Source organism: Eschrichtius robustus, unplaced genomic scaffold (assembly GCF_028021215.1).
Source record: "Eschrichtius robustus isolate mEscRob2 unplaced genomic scaffold, mEscRob2.pri scaffold_749, whole genome shotgun sequence".
Lineage (NCBI taxonomy): Eukaryota > Metazoa > Chordata > Mammalia > Artiodactyla > Eschrichtiidae > Eschrichtius > Eschrichtius robustus.
The window spans coordinates 26,227-41,705 of NW_027175625.1; the positions used below are offsets into that span (position 1 = coordinate 26,227).

The 15,479-nt window shown below is 46.9% G+C and overlaps 1 protein-coding gene and 1 pseudogene across 4 annotated transcripts in view; one reads left to right on the forward strand and one right to left on the reverse strand.

Annotated features, from left to right (window-relative positions):
• The window catches only part of LOC137758223 (protein WWC3-like), a 66,669-nt gene that overhangs the window by 11,279 nt on the left and 39,911 nt on the right, over positions 1 to 15,479 (forward strand). For 3 of the 4 annotated variants that reach the window (XM_068534432.1, XM_068534433.1, XM_068534434.1), the window contains exons 3-4: positions 3,112 to 3,188; positions 4,323 to 4,402. The exons of the other annotated variant lie outside the window; for it this stretch is intronic. In XM_068534432.1, coding sequence (XP_068390533.1) covers positions 3,112 to 3,188; positions 4,323 to 4,402 — 157 coding nt within the window. The remainder of the gene's footprint in view (positions 1 to 3,111; positions 3,189 to 4,322; positions 4,403 to 15,479) is intronic. 4 annotated transcript variants of the gene reach the window in all.
• LOC137758225 (V-type proton ATPase subunit G 1 pseudogene) lies at positions 7,577 to 11,865 on the reverse strand (annotated as a pseudogene).

A 15,479-nucleotide genomic window follows, 5' to 3' on the forward strand; every position in this document is an offset into this window, starting at 1 on the left:
GAAAAGACTAACTCCCCTCGGCCTGGACAATAAGGCTGTCATTGTCACTAGCCGCGTCCTCCAGGGGGTGGTGGGCCTCCCCATTGGTGGACTGGGCAGCTCAGTGATGTCGTGGTTTATCGGGATCCCCCTCCAGGACTGGTCCAGGCTGAGTGTCCTGGGGGAGAGGCGGATGCCCAAGTGCCTCAGGGCTCTGTTAGTTACGCAGGAGAACTGGGGGCGGGTTGCCATGTATCTGTCCATCTGTACCCACTACACCTCCAGCGTGCACTTCAAGGCTCTTTGCTCATTTTCCCTATGAAACTGCACAGGCAGAAAGTTTTGGCAACGATTTCAGATCATTGTTACTGATGTTTAACGTTGCAGTTAACTTCCCTGGACTTTGGTGGTGGGGTTACTTTCTACCCGGAATGGGAAAGATCCCAGGTGGTAACTGTTGGCATTGTCTTCCTCAGCTGCAAGGTGACAAGTGGCCCCACGTGGAAGGAGTCAGCAAGCCCTAGGCTTATTTGCATGTTGTCTGGGCCCCAGTGGAAGCCCCTTAAGCTCAGGCTTGGGAAACTTAAGTCCCAGGAGTTTAATGTGGAGATTTTATAAGTTATTTCAACTTCTGCCTCTTAAGGGCATTGTTTGAGGTGTTGCTTTCATTACTGGTCTTAAATAAGACCAAAGAGTCAGGCAAGATGGAGGTTCTAGGATGTGGAAATAAACATTCTTCGTCTTAGAAAGAATTCTATTTAAGAAACATTTTACTCTGTGTTTTTGAGAGATTAGAATTCTAAATATAAGAACATTTGAGATAAATTTGGCAAACAGCTCCTCCAGATATTTATTTCCAGTAGATTCTAGTAATTTGAAATTCTGACTGGGGCTTAGAATAGTAGATTTTCCATAGAACTGTATTTTTTTAAAAACAGTAGATATCTGAACAGCTCAAATTAAGTTGGGATGTGGTTCTGTTTGAGGATGTGGTTCTATTTGAGGATATTAAATGCTCTTGCTGTTTAAACCACTTGATGGCTTTCTAAAATAAATTTATTTATTTATTTTTGGCTGCATTGGGTCTTCATTGCTGCGCGCGGGCTTTCTCTAGTTGCGGCGAGCAGGGGCTACTCTTCGTTGTGGTGCGCGGGCTTCTCATTGCGGTGGCTTCTCTTGCTGCGGAGCACGGGCTCTAGGCGCGCGGGCTTCAGTAGTTGTGGCACGCGGGCTCAGTAGTTGTGGCTCGCGGGCTCTAGAGCGCAGGCTCAGTAGTTGTGGTGAAAGGGCTTAGTTGCTCCGAAGCATGTGGGATCTTCTCGGACCAGGGCTCGAACCCGTGTCCCCTGCCTTGGCAGGTGGATTCTTAACCACTGTGCCACCAGGGAAGCCCCACTTGATGGCTTTGAGCCAACTTCTCCAATATGAAATCAGGAGATGATTATAAACTAGTTTCTAGGTGTTGACATGTAAGTTACCTGTATGACAGCCTTTGGTACCCAGATCAAAGGAGTAAAAGAATGGATGCTGGCCCTGCTGATGGGTCTTCTGAGCAGGTGAAACTAATGAAAATGACCCGGAGGCAGATTACACCAGTGTGGGGTGACTCTCAGATGAAGAAAGAGGAGCCTCCACAACTCAGGAAGGGACGGGAACCAAGTCACTGCGGCTCCAAGGCCTAAGAGAAAGGAGACAGAAGCATCAAGAAAAAGGGATGCAGAGAGGTGGATGGGGTGATAGAAATTAGACATGGCGGAAATGGGAAGGAAATCCAAAAAAAAGGGGATATATGTATATGTATAGCTGATTCATTTTGCTGTACAGTAGAAACTAACACAACATTGTAAATCAACTATACTCCAATAAAAATTAATTTAAAAAAATAAAGAAAAAGAAAGAAAAAAAAAAAAGAGAAAGAAAGAGCCGCGAGCTGCCCCCGTCGCTGAGACAGTGGAGAGGGCTTGGCTGACTGTGCTTAGCACACAGCTGGATGGCTGAGCGCACCTCATTCACCCCCAGGTATTAGCCGTCTGTAATCACGATGCTGTGTCTGTTAAAAGGCTTTAAATCATGTGTGCTGCACCGCTGAAGAAAGCATTTATCTATGCGATGTGATTTAGCTAAACATCCCTCAAAAACAAGCTGCTGGGCTTCCCTGGTGGCGCAGTGATTAGGAGTCTGCCTGCCAATGCAGGGGACACGGGTTTGAGCCCTGGTCCGGGGAGATCCCACATGCCGCGGAGCAGCTAAGCCCATGCACCACAACTACTGAAGCCCGCGTGCCTAGAGCCCGTGCTCCACAGCAAGAGAAGCCACCGCAATGAGAAGCCCGCGCACCGCAACGAAGAGTAGCCCCCTCTTGCCGCAACTAGAGAAAGCCCGCGTGCAGCAACGAAGACCCAATGCAGCCAAAAATAAATAAATTAAATAAATAAATTTAAAAAAACCAAAAAACAAAAAAACCAAGCTGCTTAGAATAACAGCGTGGGTGCTTTGCTTCAGCTTTCGGGGAACCAACAACGTGGAAGAATAGCTTTTCCTCAAGCCTGCCAGATACTGATACGTGACTAGAAAGTTGTCTTTTTCATTTTACAAATCTTTGGGTTTTTTTTTCTTTCTTATGTCAAAAATCGTTCATGTGGAGACTATAGGTATGAAGAGAGTGAATATAAAATCTTTTGCAATGAAACCATTGAGAATAGCAGTCAACTTTTGGGTTCTTTTCTTCCAGTGACTTCCATGGGTGCGTGCATTTTAAAAGGAAGTAAAAATGGGTTCATACTGTATGTACTGTTTACATAGTTAGAATAGTTTTCTGTACCATAACCGTACCCCTCCCCCCGTGTATATATGGTTTTTAACCCTAGTAGTTTTGCAGTTGAAGTAAACAGAGTTTTGATTTACCTATAGCCATATATTTTATTATGTGGAATCACGTAGAAGGGCCTCATGCAAAAATCAAACATCAAGGTTCAAGGTTGTAAAATGTTAATTCTTCAGGAGCCAGCGCCAACTTGGAAGTCTGAGACTGAGAATTAACTACTTAATATGGTGAATCAGAAGTTCGTATCTATGTGTATTTATTTACTTTAAAGGATCCATTATAAAATAAAATATTTTCCTTCTGTTTAGCCTTCTTTGGATATTCAACAAATACAAAGTACGACCCATACCAAATTAAAGCAGAAATAGCAAGTCGTCGGGATAGGGTGAGTAAAACGAATATTTTCACAACTAGAAGCCCCGTATGTGTTTTTATGTAACATCGCTTATCATGGTTCATTTTATGGTGGCCAGTGTGTATAACACCCATATTTTAGTAAGATTTTCCATTTCATGAATTATTACCACATTTGGTTTTACTTTCCACTTTTTTTTTTCCGATAGGAAGGGAAAAGTTTCATTTTAAAGCCTCAGCCCATCTAACAAAAAATCACCTGTATCCCTCAGTGTGTTTCATGGGGCTAGATTCACCCCCCGTTTGGATAGATTTGGTGACATCGGGGCCCGACCTCAGAGGGCCGCTTCCCTGTATTAGTGGGCTGCCAGCCCTGTCCCTCAGCAGCTTTAGCATCTGCTGTTCTTCCCTGGTGGCTGTATTCCCAGAGAAATCTTGCCTACGATGGCGTTTGACCAGAAGGTGCCGGTGCTCCTTGCCAGTGGTGCCGGGTTCTTTGTGTGCCACCATGTTCCATCCCTTCAGCCCCTTGTCTTGGGTGTCTGGGAGGGGGGACGGGGGACAGCTTAGAGGCCAAGCCTCCCGTCCTGGTGTCTCAGTCCCTAAACCAGAGTGTCTCTTTTAGTGCCGTGGTTCTCACATTCTAGTACACCAACGAAAAACACCTGGGGCATCAGTTCAAAGTGTGAGCTCCAGACACCCCCTGCCTCGCCCCTACCGAGTTTTAACAAGGCCTGGAGTGGGTCCTAGCACCTGTTTAAATAAGCACTGCAGACGACTGACTTCCAGGTAGCGGGGAGCCGTGCTTTGAGCAACAGGGTTTCCTAGGTGGGATCTGTGGGTAGTAAGCAGAAGAGAGGATGAAAAAAGTATGACAAAGTTTGCTCATTGCAATGTGTAAATCAGTACCTTGAAAAAGAAAATCATTGCTGGTTCCAGGGCTCCACGTGGTAGAAAGCTGTTCGTGACCCGGGCCTTGTGGGTCTAAGCGAGCCGGCCCCTCTGCCAGGGCTGTTTGATATGCCAGGGATGGAAGGCCATGGAGAGAATGGGTGACCCCGTGAATTGCAAGGTAGTCAGAAACTTAGATGACAATGCTAACAACTGTAGAAATCATTTTTCACAGCTTCTTTATGTGGGAAAAAAAAATGTAATTTGTCTTTAGCTTTCCAGATTAAAGCGAGAGCTGACCCAGATGAAGCAAGAACTGCAGTACAAAGAAAAGGGGGTGGAGACCCTGCAAGAGTGAGTGGCCTGCAGTGACAGAGGGAGAGTTTCCCTGCGATTTCCTGTTTGGTGCCGGGACATGTGTCCTAAAGCTTCTTGGGTGTTCACTTTTATGCTTTTATTTATGCTTATTATTTGCCAATCCTAAGGATCAGATCTCTCTTTTCCCTGAAGATACTTTGTTCTTGTTTCCTTGGGAAATAAGACCTTTATTTTATATTTACGCACATTCTTGACAGCTGTGCTGTCTGAAACTGTACACATGGCTATTTACATTTGAATTCCTGTTTTGTTAGTTTTAGTCTCTTAAATTTTTTAATTCTAAAATTTAAATTAATTGCAGTTAAATAAAATTAAAATTTTAGTCCCCAGTCTCAGTAGCCACATCTGAAATGCTCAGTAGTCACATGTGACTAGTGCAGGTTTTCTCCACCTCAGTGCTCGTGACATTTTGGACCAGATAACTGTTTGTGGTGGAGCTGTCCTGTGCACCAGAGGTTGTTTAGCAGCACCCCTGGCCTTGACCCCCTAGATGCCGGTAGCACCCTCTCACCCAGTTGTGACAGCCAAAAATGTCTCCAGATATTGCCAAGTGTTTCCTGGAGGGCACGTTTGTCCCAGGTTGAGGACCACTGGGCTAGTGGCCACTGCATTGGGCAGCACAGATAACATTTCCATCCTCACAGTACGTTCCGTTAGGCAGCCTGATCTATGGGTCCTCCTCCTATAAAATTGACATCTTTACAATTAGAACTTTATCCCTACTAAGAGTTTGGGGATGAAGTTCTTATCATTTGTGAGTTATATGAAGTGAGCAAATTCAATGAACAGAAGTTATTTTATAAATGGTGATATTGGTGGTCTGAAAGAATTAATTTTCCTAAGGAAGGGCATTGTATGCTTGTTGGTCCAAAGTATATTCCCTTTTGATTCAGAGCCTGGTTTCACTTGCTGAACTTGGGCTTGTGCTTCATACCTTCTGTGTTGACTCTTCTCATGTGTCAGTGGGGACTGTCGTAGCTCGGTTGCTCTGACAAAATACTGTAGACTGAGTGACTTAAAGAGCAGACATTTACTTCTCACAGTTCTGGAGGCTGGAAGTCCAAGGTCACGGCGCTGGCAAATTCATTTTCAGATGACTGCCTTTTTGCTGTGTCTTGACATGGTGCTGTTTTTGGGTGGGGGGCTCTGGTCTCTGGTGTCTCTTCTGTTTCTTTAAGGACACTAATCCCTTCATGAGGCCCCACCCTCATGACCTCATCTAAATCTAATCACCCCCAAAGGCCCCATTTCCAAATACCATCCTATTGGGGGTTAGGGCTCACCATATGAAGTTTGGGGGACATGAACATTCAGTCCATAGCAGTGATCATTGGGCTAAATTGTCCGAGGGCAGCACCAGTGCCTGCTACATAGTCAGCCTTCAGCAAATGGCAGGAATCCGCGTGGCTACGATTTCTCGGTAAATGTGGGCAGCGTGCCACTCTCTCGCATCCTGTGTGCAGACACAATGACAGTGTGTCAAATGTGATTGCAGTATTACTCTTTATAGGGAGGTAACACAGAATGTGTTTGACAGAGGTAATGATCCCACCTCATATAAAGGGTAATTAACGGGCACGTCAAACCCTGTTGTTTAACACGAGGTTGAGATTCACTTTGTTAATCACCCAGGATTAGTTTGGATGACGATTCGTTTGTCCTTTTTTTATTAAGGACATATTATAGACACCAAGGGAGACACAATAGAAAGGTGAGCTGGGTCTTGCCTGGAGGAGCTTGGCTTTTCTGGCCCTGAGACACTGCCATGCCCCCTGCAGGTCCCCCATGCGGCAGGGTTTGGTAAGCTGTCCATGTGCTTAGCATGAGCTGCAGGCTTTTAACCTTACAGTCAGCTTTTTGCCTTCTCTGCCACTACCTGTAGCAGCATGTGTGTGTGCGCGCATGCGCGCGCATTCTCTGGTGATTTGGATCTACAATGGGAGTTCCTTTAATTATCCCTAGTCAGTACAGCTTTTTTTTTCTTTTTTCTTTTGCATGACAGAGAGTCTTTACTTTTAAATGATTTTCAGTACACCAAGTAGTAACATGTAACAAGTTCTTGAATTCCATCATCTAGTAACCTTTTAAATTTATTTTTTATTGAAGTATAATTGATTTACAATGTTGTGTTTATGACTGCTGTGCAGCAAAGTGACTCAGTTATACATAGGTATATACATTCTTTTTCATATTCTTTCCCATTATGGTTTATCACAGGATATTGAATATAGTTCCCTGTGCTATATAGTAGGGCTATCATCTAGTAATTTTGATTAAGAGAAACTAAAAGCAGCCCAAACAATGATACTAGTATCCATTATTCTAACTCTTAGCCGGAAAGGACTATTTTAAGGCTGGCTGCTGCGTCACATAGGTTACAAATAACTATTTACTACTTTTTCATAGATAAAGCCCCTGACCTTCAAGAAAGATTTAGGGGAAAAAAATTCATCTCTTTCTTTCTTAAGAAATTTTTTTTTTAACTACATCTAAGAAAGAAAAAGTCAGTATTGATATATATGCTGCTTGAGCGAAAAGGCATAGGAAAGAAGACAATGTATACCCATTAAATTTCCAAGAAATATGAGGTAAAAAGATAAAATCTTGGGACTTCCCTGGTGGCGCACTGGTTAAGAATCCACCTGCCAATGCAGCGGACACGGGTTCGAACCCTGGTCCGGGAAGATCCCACATGCCGCGGAGCAACTAAGCCCATGCGCCACAACTACCGAGCCTGCGCTCTAGAGCCCGCGAGCCACAACTACTGAAGCCCGCGCGCCTAGAGCCCGTGCTCCGCAACAAGAGAAGCCACCGCAATGAGAAGCCCGCGCACGGCGATGAAGAGTAGCCCCCGCTCACCACAACTAGAGAAAGCCCGCGCACAACAATGAAGACCCAACACAGCCAAAAATAAATACATAAATAAATAAATTTTTAAAAAAAGATAAAAATCTTTGGATAAGCTCTAAGTTTGTACAAAGAAGCTAGATTTGCTGTTCTGCAAAAAGTGAAGGGAGCTACTATATAACATACAGAAATAATTTAATGACTTTTTGCAAGACTATAACTCAAGCCTTGCTAAAGCTTCATATTCCATGAAGGGATCGAAAATGCCAATCCATGCAACAACAGGCGGGTTTTTTTCTTCCTTTATCCGTTTTTGTGGTAGTTTTTGTGGATTTCTGGCTGGATGTCGCAGACAAAGGCCAAGAGGTTATCCAGGACTTCATCCCTGTTCTGCCGGAAGTAGGTCTGGAGGATGGTCATCTTCTCCTGAGGGTCCTCCACTTCAGTGCTGCAACTGCCATGGGATCCCAGAGCCGCGGCCTCCTTGGCCTTGAACTCCTTCTCCCTCTGCAGGCGGTACCGTTCAGTTTCAGCCGGGCTGCTGCTCTGGCCTGCTTCAGCCTCCAGTTCTTTTGCTTGTGGTCCTCGGCCACCTCCTTGGCGGCCCGCTTCTCGGCCTGGAGCAGCTGCTGGATGCCCTGCGACCGACTGGCCGTGGTGGCGGCGATTCCAAGGCGGCAGAGAGCGGCCTAAATCGGCTCGACCGTCCCCTCGGGTCAGTTGACCCAGCCGCCCAAGCAGTACAGCTTTTTAAAAAAGTTTTGCTTAAACAAATCAAGCTGCATTTTCAGTATCGGCTACTGGTTTTGTTGCTCATTTTGTCCATCTGCTGTGCTGCTTCCCGGCGCAGCAATACCTGTTCTGTGATTTTACGCCATACAGCCCTGCCCGGCTCCAGATGCTGCCATGCCTGCTGGGTGCTTCTCTGTGCACTGTGGCCGTGCCCTCCTGTGTCACTTCTGCTAAAGGGCTGGATCAGAAATAAGCAGAAGCAAATCATTTAATTTGGCAGGCCTTCACAAGTTGCTTGGACTGTCCAGTTGAATTGCAGGTTGATTTCCTTCCTTCATTTGGCCACACCGTAGGTTTCTCTCTTCACCAGGGTGAAACAAGACTTCCCAGCGTCTCTAGATAATACTGACTTTTCATGCTGGGCCTCATGCAGTTAATTTAACTCTCACTCGCTGAAGCTCTGGTGCAGATGATCGGGTTTCAGGGCGGTTCAGGAACACTGAGGTCACGCGGGATCCCCGAGCCTCAGAGGGGATCCCCGGCCGGCACGTTTCCCCACTGGCTCTGGCTTCTGTAGCAGGATTGCTGGGCCCGGTGCCTTTTCCTCTGCTTGGCCTCCATCACTCTGGCCACCTCCATTTCTTTATGTGAAGACAATGGTTATATTGCAGTGTCAGCTTAAGACTGAACACTCTCAGAAATCAGAGATGTCAGGGCTCAGGTGACAGAGAAAACCCCTTCTTCCCCTTAGCATTGCTAGGAAGTAAATTCATCTCTTGTAGTCAAGGTCATTTTAAGACTAGGAAAAGGCGGCCTCAGTTTCTCCAGGTTTATTGGACGGGAAGCAGAAGCCGGTCTGGGAAGAGTTATAGCTTTACACCTGCAGCCGGAGCGGAGTATGAGTTGAGCACTTGCAGAGAGAAGGGCCAGTGCTGTTTGATCTTCTTTCTGCTTTCCATAGCAAGAATCCTTAGCGATGGTAAACATGCCCCCTGCCAAGGGGACGGTCCTCACTCCCTGCTGGATACCCACCCTCCCCAGTGGAGGCTGAGGGGTGGCCTGAGGGAAAGTTCTGGACCTGGCCTTGGTCCTGGGCGACCCAGCCCAGCTTTCCAGATGGAGCTGCCTCGAGAGGCAGCTTCTAGTTGGTTGCTGTGTTGTCACTGCAAATGGTCGGTCACTCTGTGCTGTGACACGAGCTCACGGGAAGGAGAGGAAACAAGGGTGCTTGTGCCGTGCTTAAAACGCTTTGCCGGTGAAAAGTAGACTGATACCTTCCTCTGAGTTAACACAGGCCATGTGTGAGATGAAAACAGCCTCTTTATTTATCTGGCATTGCAGATTGGCTCTTGTGTTTGGATCAAATCATGCAGACAGGTATTATTTATTGAGAAATTTGGAAAACCTCTGGTAAGCATCGATAATGTGATTACCCCACCCCTACTGTAAAATCCTAACTCTGAGCACAGATAATACGTGAGCTGTTACATGTAAATGGGCTTCTCAGATATTACTGCCAACATCGATTTAAGGCAGAGACCCTAGATTTTCCTCCAGAAAATTTTCTGCTGTTCTTGCTTCCCAGAATATCCCATGTATTTTTTTCCAGAGCACCTCACCGAGAGTTTGGCTACTTATAACATTTTAAACTCGACTTGTTTATCTTGGTGAACTTTCCTGGCTAGCAAGGAAATCCATCATTACGCTTGGGTCCAAGTGAGGAAAAAAGAACCTTTTGTATTTTTTTTTAAGTCTATGTATGTTGTTAATTTTTGTGGATGGGAGCTGGCCGTGAACACATTCTCTGGGTTAATGATAGAATGCGTGTGTGTGTGTATAATGTATATAAACTTTTAATGATGGAAAATGTCAAATATACACAAAAGTAGAGAGAATGGTATAAGGGAACCTTTCTGTACCCCTCACCCTGCTTCAACAACTAACCACACAATGGCCAGTCTTGTTTTGTCTGTCACACGGCCTCATCGCCCAAGCTCTTACCGCATTATTGAAGCAAATCCCAGAGTCATAGTTCATCCATAAATGTCTCTCCTAAAGTAACGGACTCCTTTTGAAAACATAACTATAATACCTGTGCCGCTTAGTAGTAATCTCTTAATGTTGTCCTTTCTCCAGCAAGTGTTCCCATCTCCCTGGTTTGTTTGGGTCCGGGTTCCGACAAGGTCCACACCGTACATTTGATTAGTGTGTCTCTTAATCTCTACCCTCCTCTCCTTTTTTCTTTTTTCCTTCCTTTCTTCCTGCTGACATCTTATTTGTTGAGGAAGCTACTTTGCTTGTCCCAGAGAATTGCCCTGATACTGGATTTTGCTGTGTGAACGTGCGCGGCGTCATTTAACACGTCCCCTGCTATTTATGTAAACGGGTGTCATTAATCCGAGAGGCTTGATCTGACTCAAGTTCAGTTTCATTTTCTTTTCCCTTTGGTCAGGAGGTGCACACTCTCTGGTTGTGTCTTTTTTTGTGTGGTGTGAAGATCATCAGTGGGGTCTGGCATTGTCAGCCTGACAACATCCATTTATAATGTTTCCCGTCAGCTTTTCACCTAATGCTGTGCACGTGTAGACACAAGAGGTTTCAGGATAAGTTCTCGAAGGTGGGTTTGCTGGGTCACAGGGTAAAGGCACTGGTCGTGTTCTTAGATACTGCCGAGTTCTCCTCGGGAGGGTGGCACCATTTTGCATTCCCACCACTAGTAGATGCGTGTTCCTGTTCCAACCGCGTGGCCAGCAGAATGCGTTGTCACTCACGCTTTTGCATTTCTACCAGTCTTATCGGTGAGAGATAGTGTCTCAGTGTCGTTGTAATTTGCATTTCTCTTGAAGCCCTTTATAAACGTCCTCAGAAAACAGGAGCAACGTTTACAAGTCATGAAAGTCTTCAGAAAAATCAAACTTTTCCAGTGAGAGAGCTACTGGGTATCGCGACCCCAAAGTTTCTGAAGCTTGTTTTGAAAAATTATCTTCATGTAACTCATGGCTAGCACCCAGGGCAAGGGGGGAGGAGCTAGAATGAGGATGTCCGCAGCTTCCCAAATGGGTGATGCCCAAGGACGTGCTGGATGCGCCAGTGGGTGGGGGAGAGCTCCCTCTTTAGTGACGCTAGACCTCCTGGGTGTCTGGAATGTTCCTCCTGGTCGACTGTGAGGTGTCCTGCAGCCGGGAAGCTCGTTTAACATCACTTCACCCTGAGTTGCCCACGCTTATGTGCCCCTGGAGCTTCTTCCCGCCGTGCCAGCTGTAACGTCCCCGAGTGCTGACGTGGTGGCTCCTCGTCCTCACAGCAGCCGTGGGGGATCTTGTAAAGTGTCTCCGCTGCGTGGCCCCTGGTGGCTCTCTCACTTAGAGTATGATCCAGACTGCAGATGAGTCGGCCCCCGTCCTCACCTCGTTCCCCCAGTCTCCCCCTCACTCACCTGCGTCACCCCGCGCTGGAACTCGCAGCTCCTTGTGCCTGAACTCTCTCCCCAAGTCTCTCGTGCCTGTCCCCTCCCTTCCATAGTTCTCTGGACGAATGACATCTCGCCAAGGTCCCTGCTCACCACTGTATCTAAAAAGCAGCCCTCTCCCCGCCCTCTGTCCCCGCACCTGGCTTCGTTTTCCTTGAACCACCAGTTGCTGCCTGACCCGGTGGTTTCTTTGTTGTCGTCTTGTGTCCTCGCCTAGTGTCACGCTGTGCGAGGATGCGGACTTGGCCTGGTTCCCTACTCGGTCCTCGGGGTGCAGAGAGCTCCGGGTGCAGGGCAGGGCTTGGCGGGGTGAGGGGACCAGCCCGGGGGCCGTGCGGCACTGCTCCTGGGACACCGGGACCCCCTGGGCCAGGGCCTGGGCTGCGAGCATCGGGGAGGTCACTGCATCGGCCCAGGCGCCTTCTTATTAACTGCCCTCTAGCGTTTCCTTCTCTGCTTCTTACTGTGTTACATTGTGTTTTAAGAAATCCTATTTCTATCACTGCTGCTCAGATCACAGAAAGGGGTGCTCGTTAAACGTGCCAGTACCCGCTTTCCGTGAGGTGTGTTCCTAGCCCCTGGCTCAGCCTCTTTGCTTTGAGCCTTTTAATTGCTTGAGGACATTCTCCCGCTTTGGGATGCTGTGATGAAGTTAAGCCCGTGCGTCTCCTGCAATAAGAGAGAGTGACTGCACTCTGCGGAGCGTCCGATACCACACAAGGCAGCATCAGATCTCGGAATTAGCATTTTCTGTCCGAGGGGATTTAGTGGTTTCAGAAGAGAACGGGATTGTTCACAGTTAGCGCAGGCTTAGACCAGCAGTATCCCATTACCGTGGCACAGAAGCTACAGCCCGTGCTAAAAGGCCAGCGCTCCTCACATAACAGTAAAACATACAGAAATGGGGGCGGAAACAAAAAGAGCGTTGTTCCCGTCATGGGACGGGTCTGGCGTTCCACGCAGGACCGGCTGCTGATAGAAAGCTGCCGGAAGCTTTGTGAGGTTCGTCCAAGGCCCCCTGCCAGGGCTGGTGATGTAAAAGGTAGAGTTGTAACAACACTTCTCATTCTTGGGGGTTGTAACGTGTGGTATTAACGTGGAATATCTTTCGAGGCCTGGCAGCCCTTTTCTTCAAGATGTGGGTTTAAGAATCCATTTGGTTTTACTTTTGTCAGACCAGTTCTCTTGACATCTTTTTTTTTTTTAATTAATTTATTTTATTTATATTTATTTTTGGCTGCGTTGGGTCTTCGTTGCTGCGTGTGGTCTTTCTCTAGTTGCGGCGAGCGGGGGCTACTCTTGGTTGCGGTGCGTGGGCTTCTCATTGCAGTGGCTTCTCTTGTTGCGGAGCATGGCCTCTAGGCGTGCGGGCTCAGTAGTCGTGGCTCGCGGGCTCTAGAGTGCAGACTCAGTAGTTGTGGCGCACGGGCTTAGTTGCTCCACGGCATGTGGGATCTTCCCGGACCAGGGCTTGAACCCGTGTCCCCTGCATTGCCAGGTGGATACTTAATCACTGTGCCACCAGGGAAGCCCTTCTCTTGACATCTTAAGTTGAACAACAATTATGGACACTTGAGGGCGGTGGGAGGGGGAGGTTGATGAGAATCATCTTGAAGATGCCTTCTTAGCGGTGTGCGGTCAGCATTTGAAGCTGTGCCTTCTTTTCTCTCTAACCGTTTCTTTCAAAGGCAGCCAGTAAAGAGCACCAGTTTACTTTGGGACAACATCTGACTGGCTATGTGGGTGGCCCTCAGATTTGACACGGTGTGAGTTTGGAGGCCTTGACCCTGAATGTACTGCTAGCCCGGCAACAGAAGCGGATGAGTGTGGTGTGAGGGGCCTCAGTGTGAAGCTCACTGTGCCTCTTACTGGCTGTGTGACCTTGAGCAAGTCACTTAACCTTCCTGAAGCTGCTGCAAAATGTTGAGGGGTGAAAAGTAAAGGCTGTGTGGTCTGTGTCCTGGGGTTTTTTTTTTTACACTGGGTCTTAGTCCATTCAGGCTGCTATAACAAAGTGCCATAGACCAACTGGCTTATAAACAACAGAAATTCATTTCTCATAGTTCTGGAGACTGGAAGTCCAAGATCAGGGTGCCAGCATGGTCAGGTTCTGTGTCTGGTGAGAGCCAGCTTCCCAGTTCACGAATGGCCATCTTCTCGCCGTGTCCTCACATGGCGGAAGTGGCAGGGGAGCTCCCTGGGGCCTCTTTCATAAGGGCACTGATCCGATTCATGAGGGCTTCTCCCTCATGACCTGATCACCTCCCAAGGGCCCTGCCTCCTGATCCCGTCACCCTGGGCATTAGGATTCCAGCACGTGGGTGCTGGGGGGACAGAAGCAAGCACATCACGTCGCACTGCGTAATAACTTGTGTTCTTACTAATGCCACCTTTTGTTGAGCCCTTGTCAACTTTCTGTCATCTTACTTGAGATGTGTAAGCACTGTTTTGAGCTCTTAATTAAAATTAAGAAAAGGAAAAGCTCTTTGGCAGTCACAGATGTTATGATTTTCTTCATGTAATGGAATATATTGATATTTTAGGAAGTACCAAATCATTGAGTATATCCTCTGAATTTGACCAAAGTTTTAGAGGGAATTTGGAAAAAGGGAGAAAACTCCCAAATAAGTGAATTTCGCAGATGCAATGGAAGAGGGTTCCTGTCCTTTGAAGTTTTTGTTAGATGATAAAGCATATGGACCCTATCTATCTTGGCCACTCTGAGCAGGAGTGCACCCAGGGGGTAGCAAGGGCCATCGCTGCACCTGGTGATCCAATTCGGACTTGACACCTGGGGGATGTAGGTTTGAATCTTGGCTCTGCCAGATCTTAGCTTGTCCTCTTGGGACATTATAAAGTCTGAGAAGATTATGCTCATCTCATAAAACTGTTGAGGGGATTAAATGAGATGACAGACATAAAGCATGCAACAAGACTCTGTCACCTAGTAGTGGGTGCTTGATACACTGAACTATTTTAATATGCTATTTATATAATTATATAATTTAAGCAAATAATATATACTGTATAAAACGTGGCTATATAAGGTTATATCTATATAATAATAACTTTTTACATAATTATATATTCTACAATAATACATAACTGTTTTTAAACAATAGTGTTTCAGAGATTCCTAGAACTTTGAGATCATCTTCTCTAATAGCTTTCACACTTTCTAACAGTGGAGTCTTTTCCCCTTTCCTTCCCCTCAAGTGACACCTTCTGTGGAAGCAGACTGTCTGAGACGGAGCACAGGGAGGGGCTTGCCGCAGCAGGGGTGAGGGTCCCCGAGCCCTGTGTGGGTTCTCCCTTTACTCCAGCTCACCACGCCAGGACACCCTCAGGGCAGAGTGAAAACAGCTGCTCTCGGTCAATCTTCATTCCTTTTTGAGCTCTCAGAGCCACCTGGGTGGAGCTGAGGTCAGGGCCCAGGTCCGTGGCCTTAAAGTTGAACTTTCGTTCTCCGAGGCGCTTTGCCGTGTCTGCCGATGAGAGGCATTACAGGGTTGCTGGTCCCTCTCCCTGATGGGAATCGGGGCCCGTTTTCCTCCAGGTAGCGGCCATTCCCGTTGTAGATGCTGGTGCCTTGACAGGCAGCTGGCGCAGTGCCTGGCTTTACTGATGGCTGCACTCAGGCTCTGTAGCTGCTAAAAGCTATAAGGGAGTCACAACACCTAAGTACGAAGCTGGAGCTGATGTGGTTAGCATCTTACGTTGCGGCCTTAGCAGTGGGTGTGTGTCTGTACTCTGTGACCATTTGATTAGCATTGATGGTTAAGGAATTGAAAACATTTTGTTCAGTGCAGTAGAGTTTCATTTCTCTACGTGGGTGTCAGTGTCAGGTGACGATCCGTTTGCTGTATTTCTCATTCTGGAGGAGGCAGTAGGCCTGGTTAGCAAAGGCATTGGTCATTAACTGTTACAGAGAAATCACACTTGTTTGGCCTTGGGTTTTTTGTATGGAAATGATGTAACCCTTTTCTACAGACCTCATCAACCTAT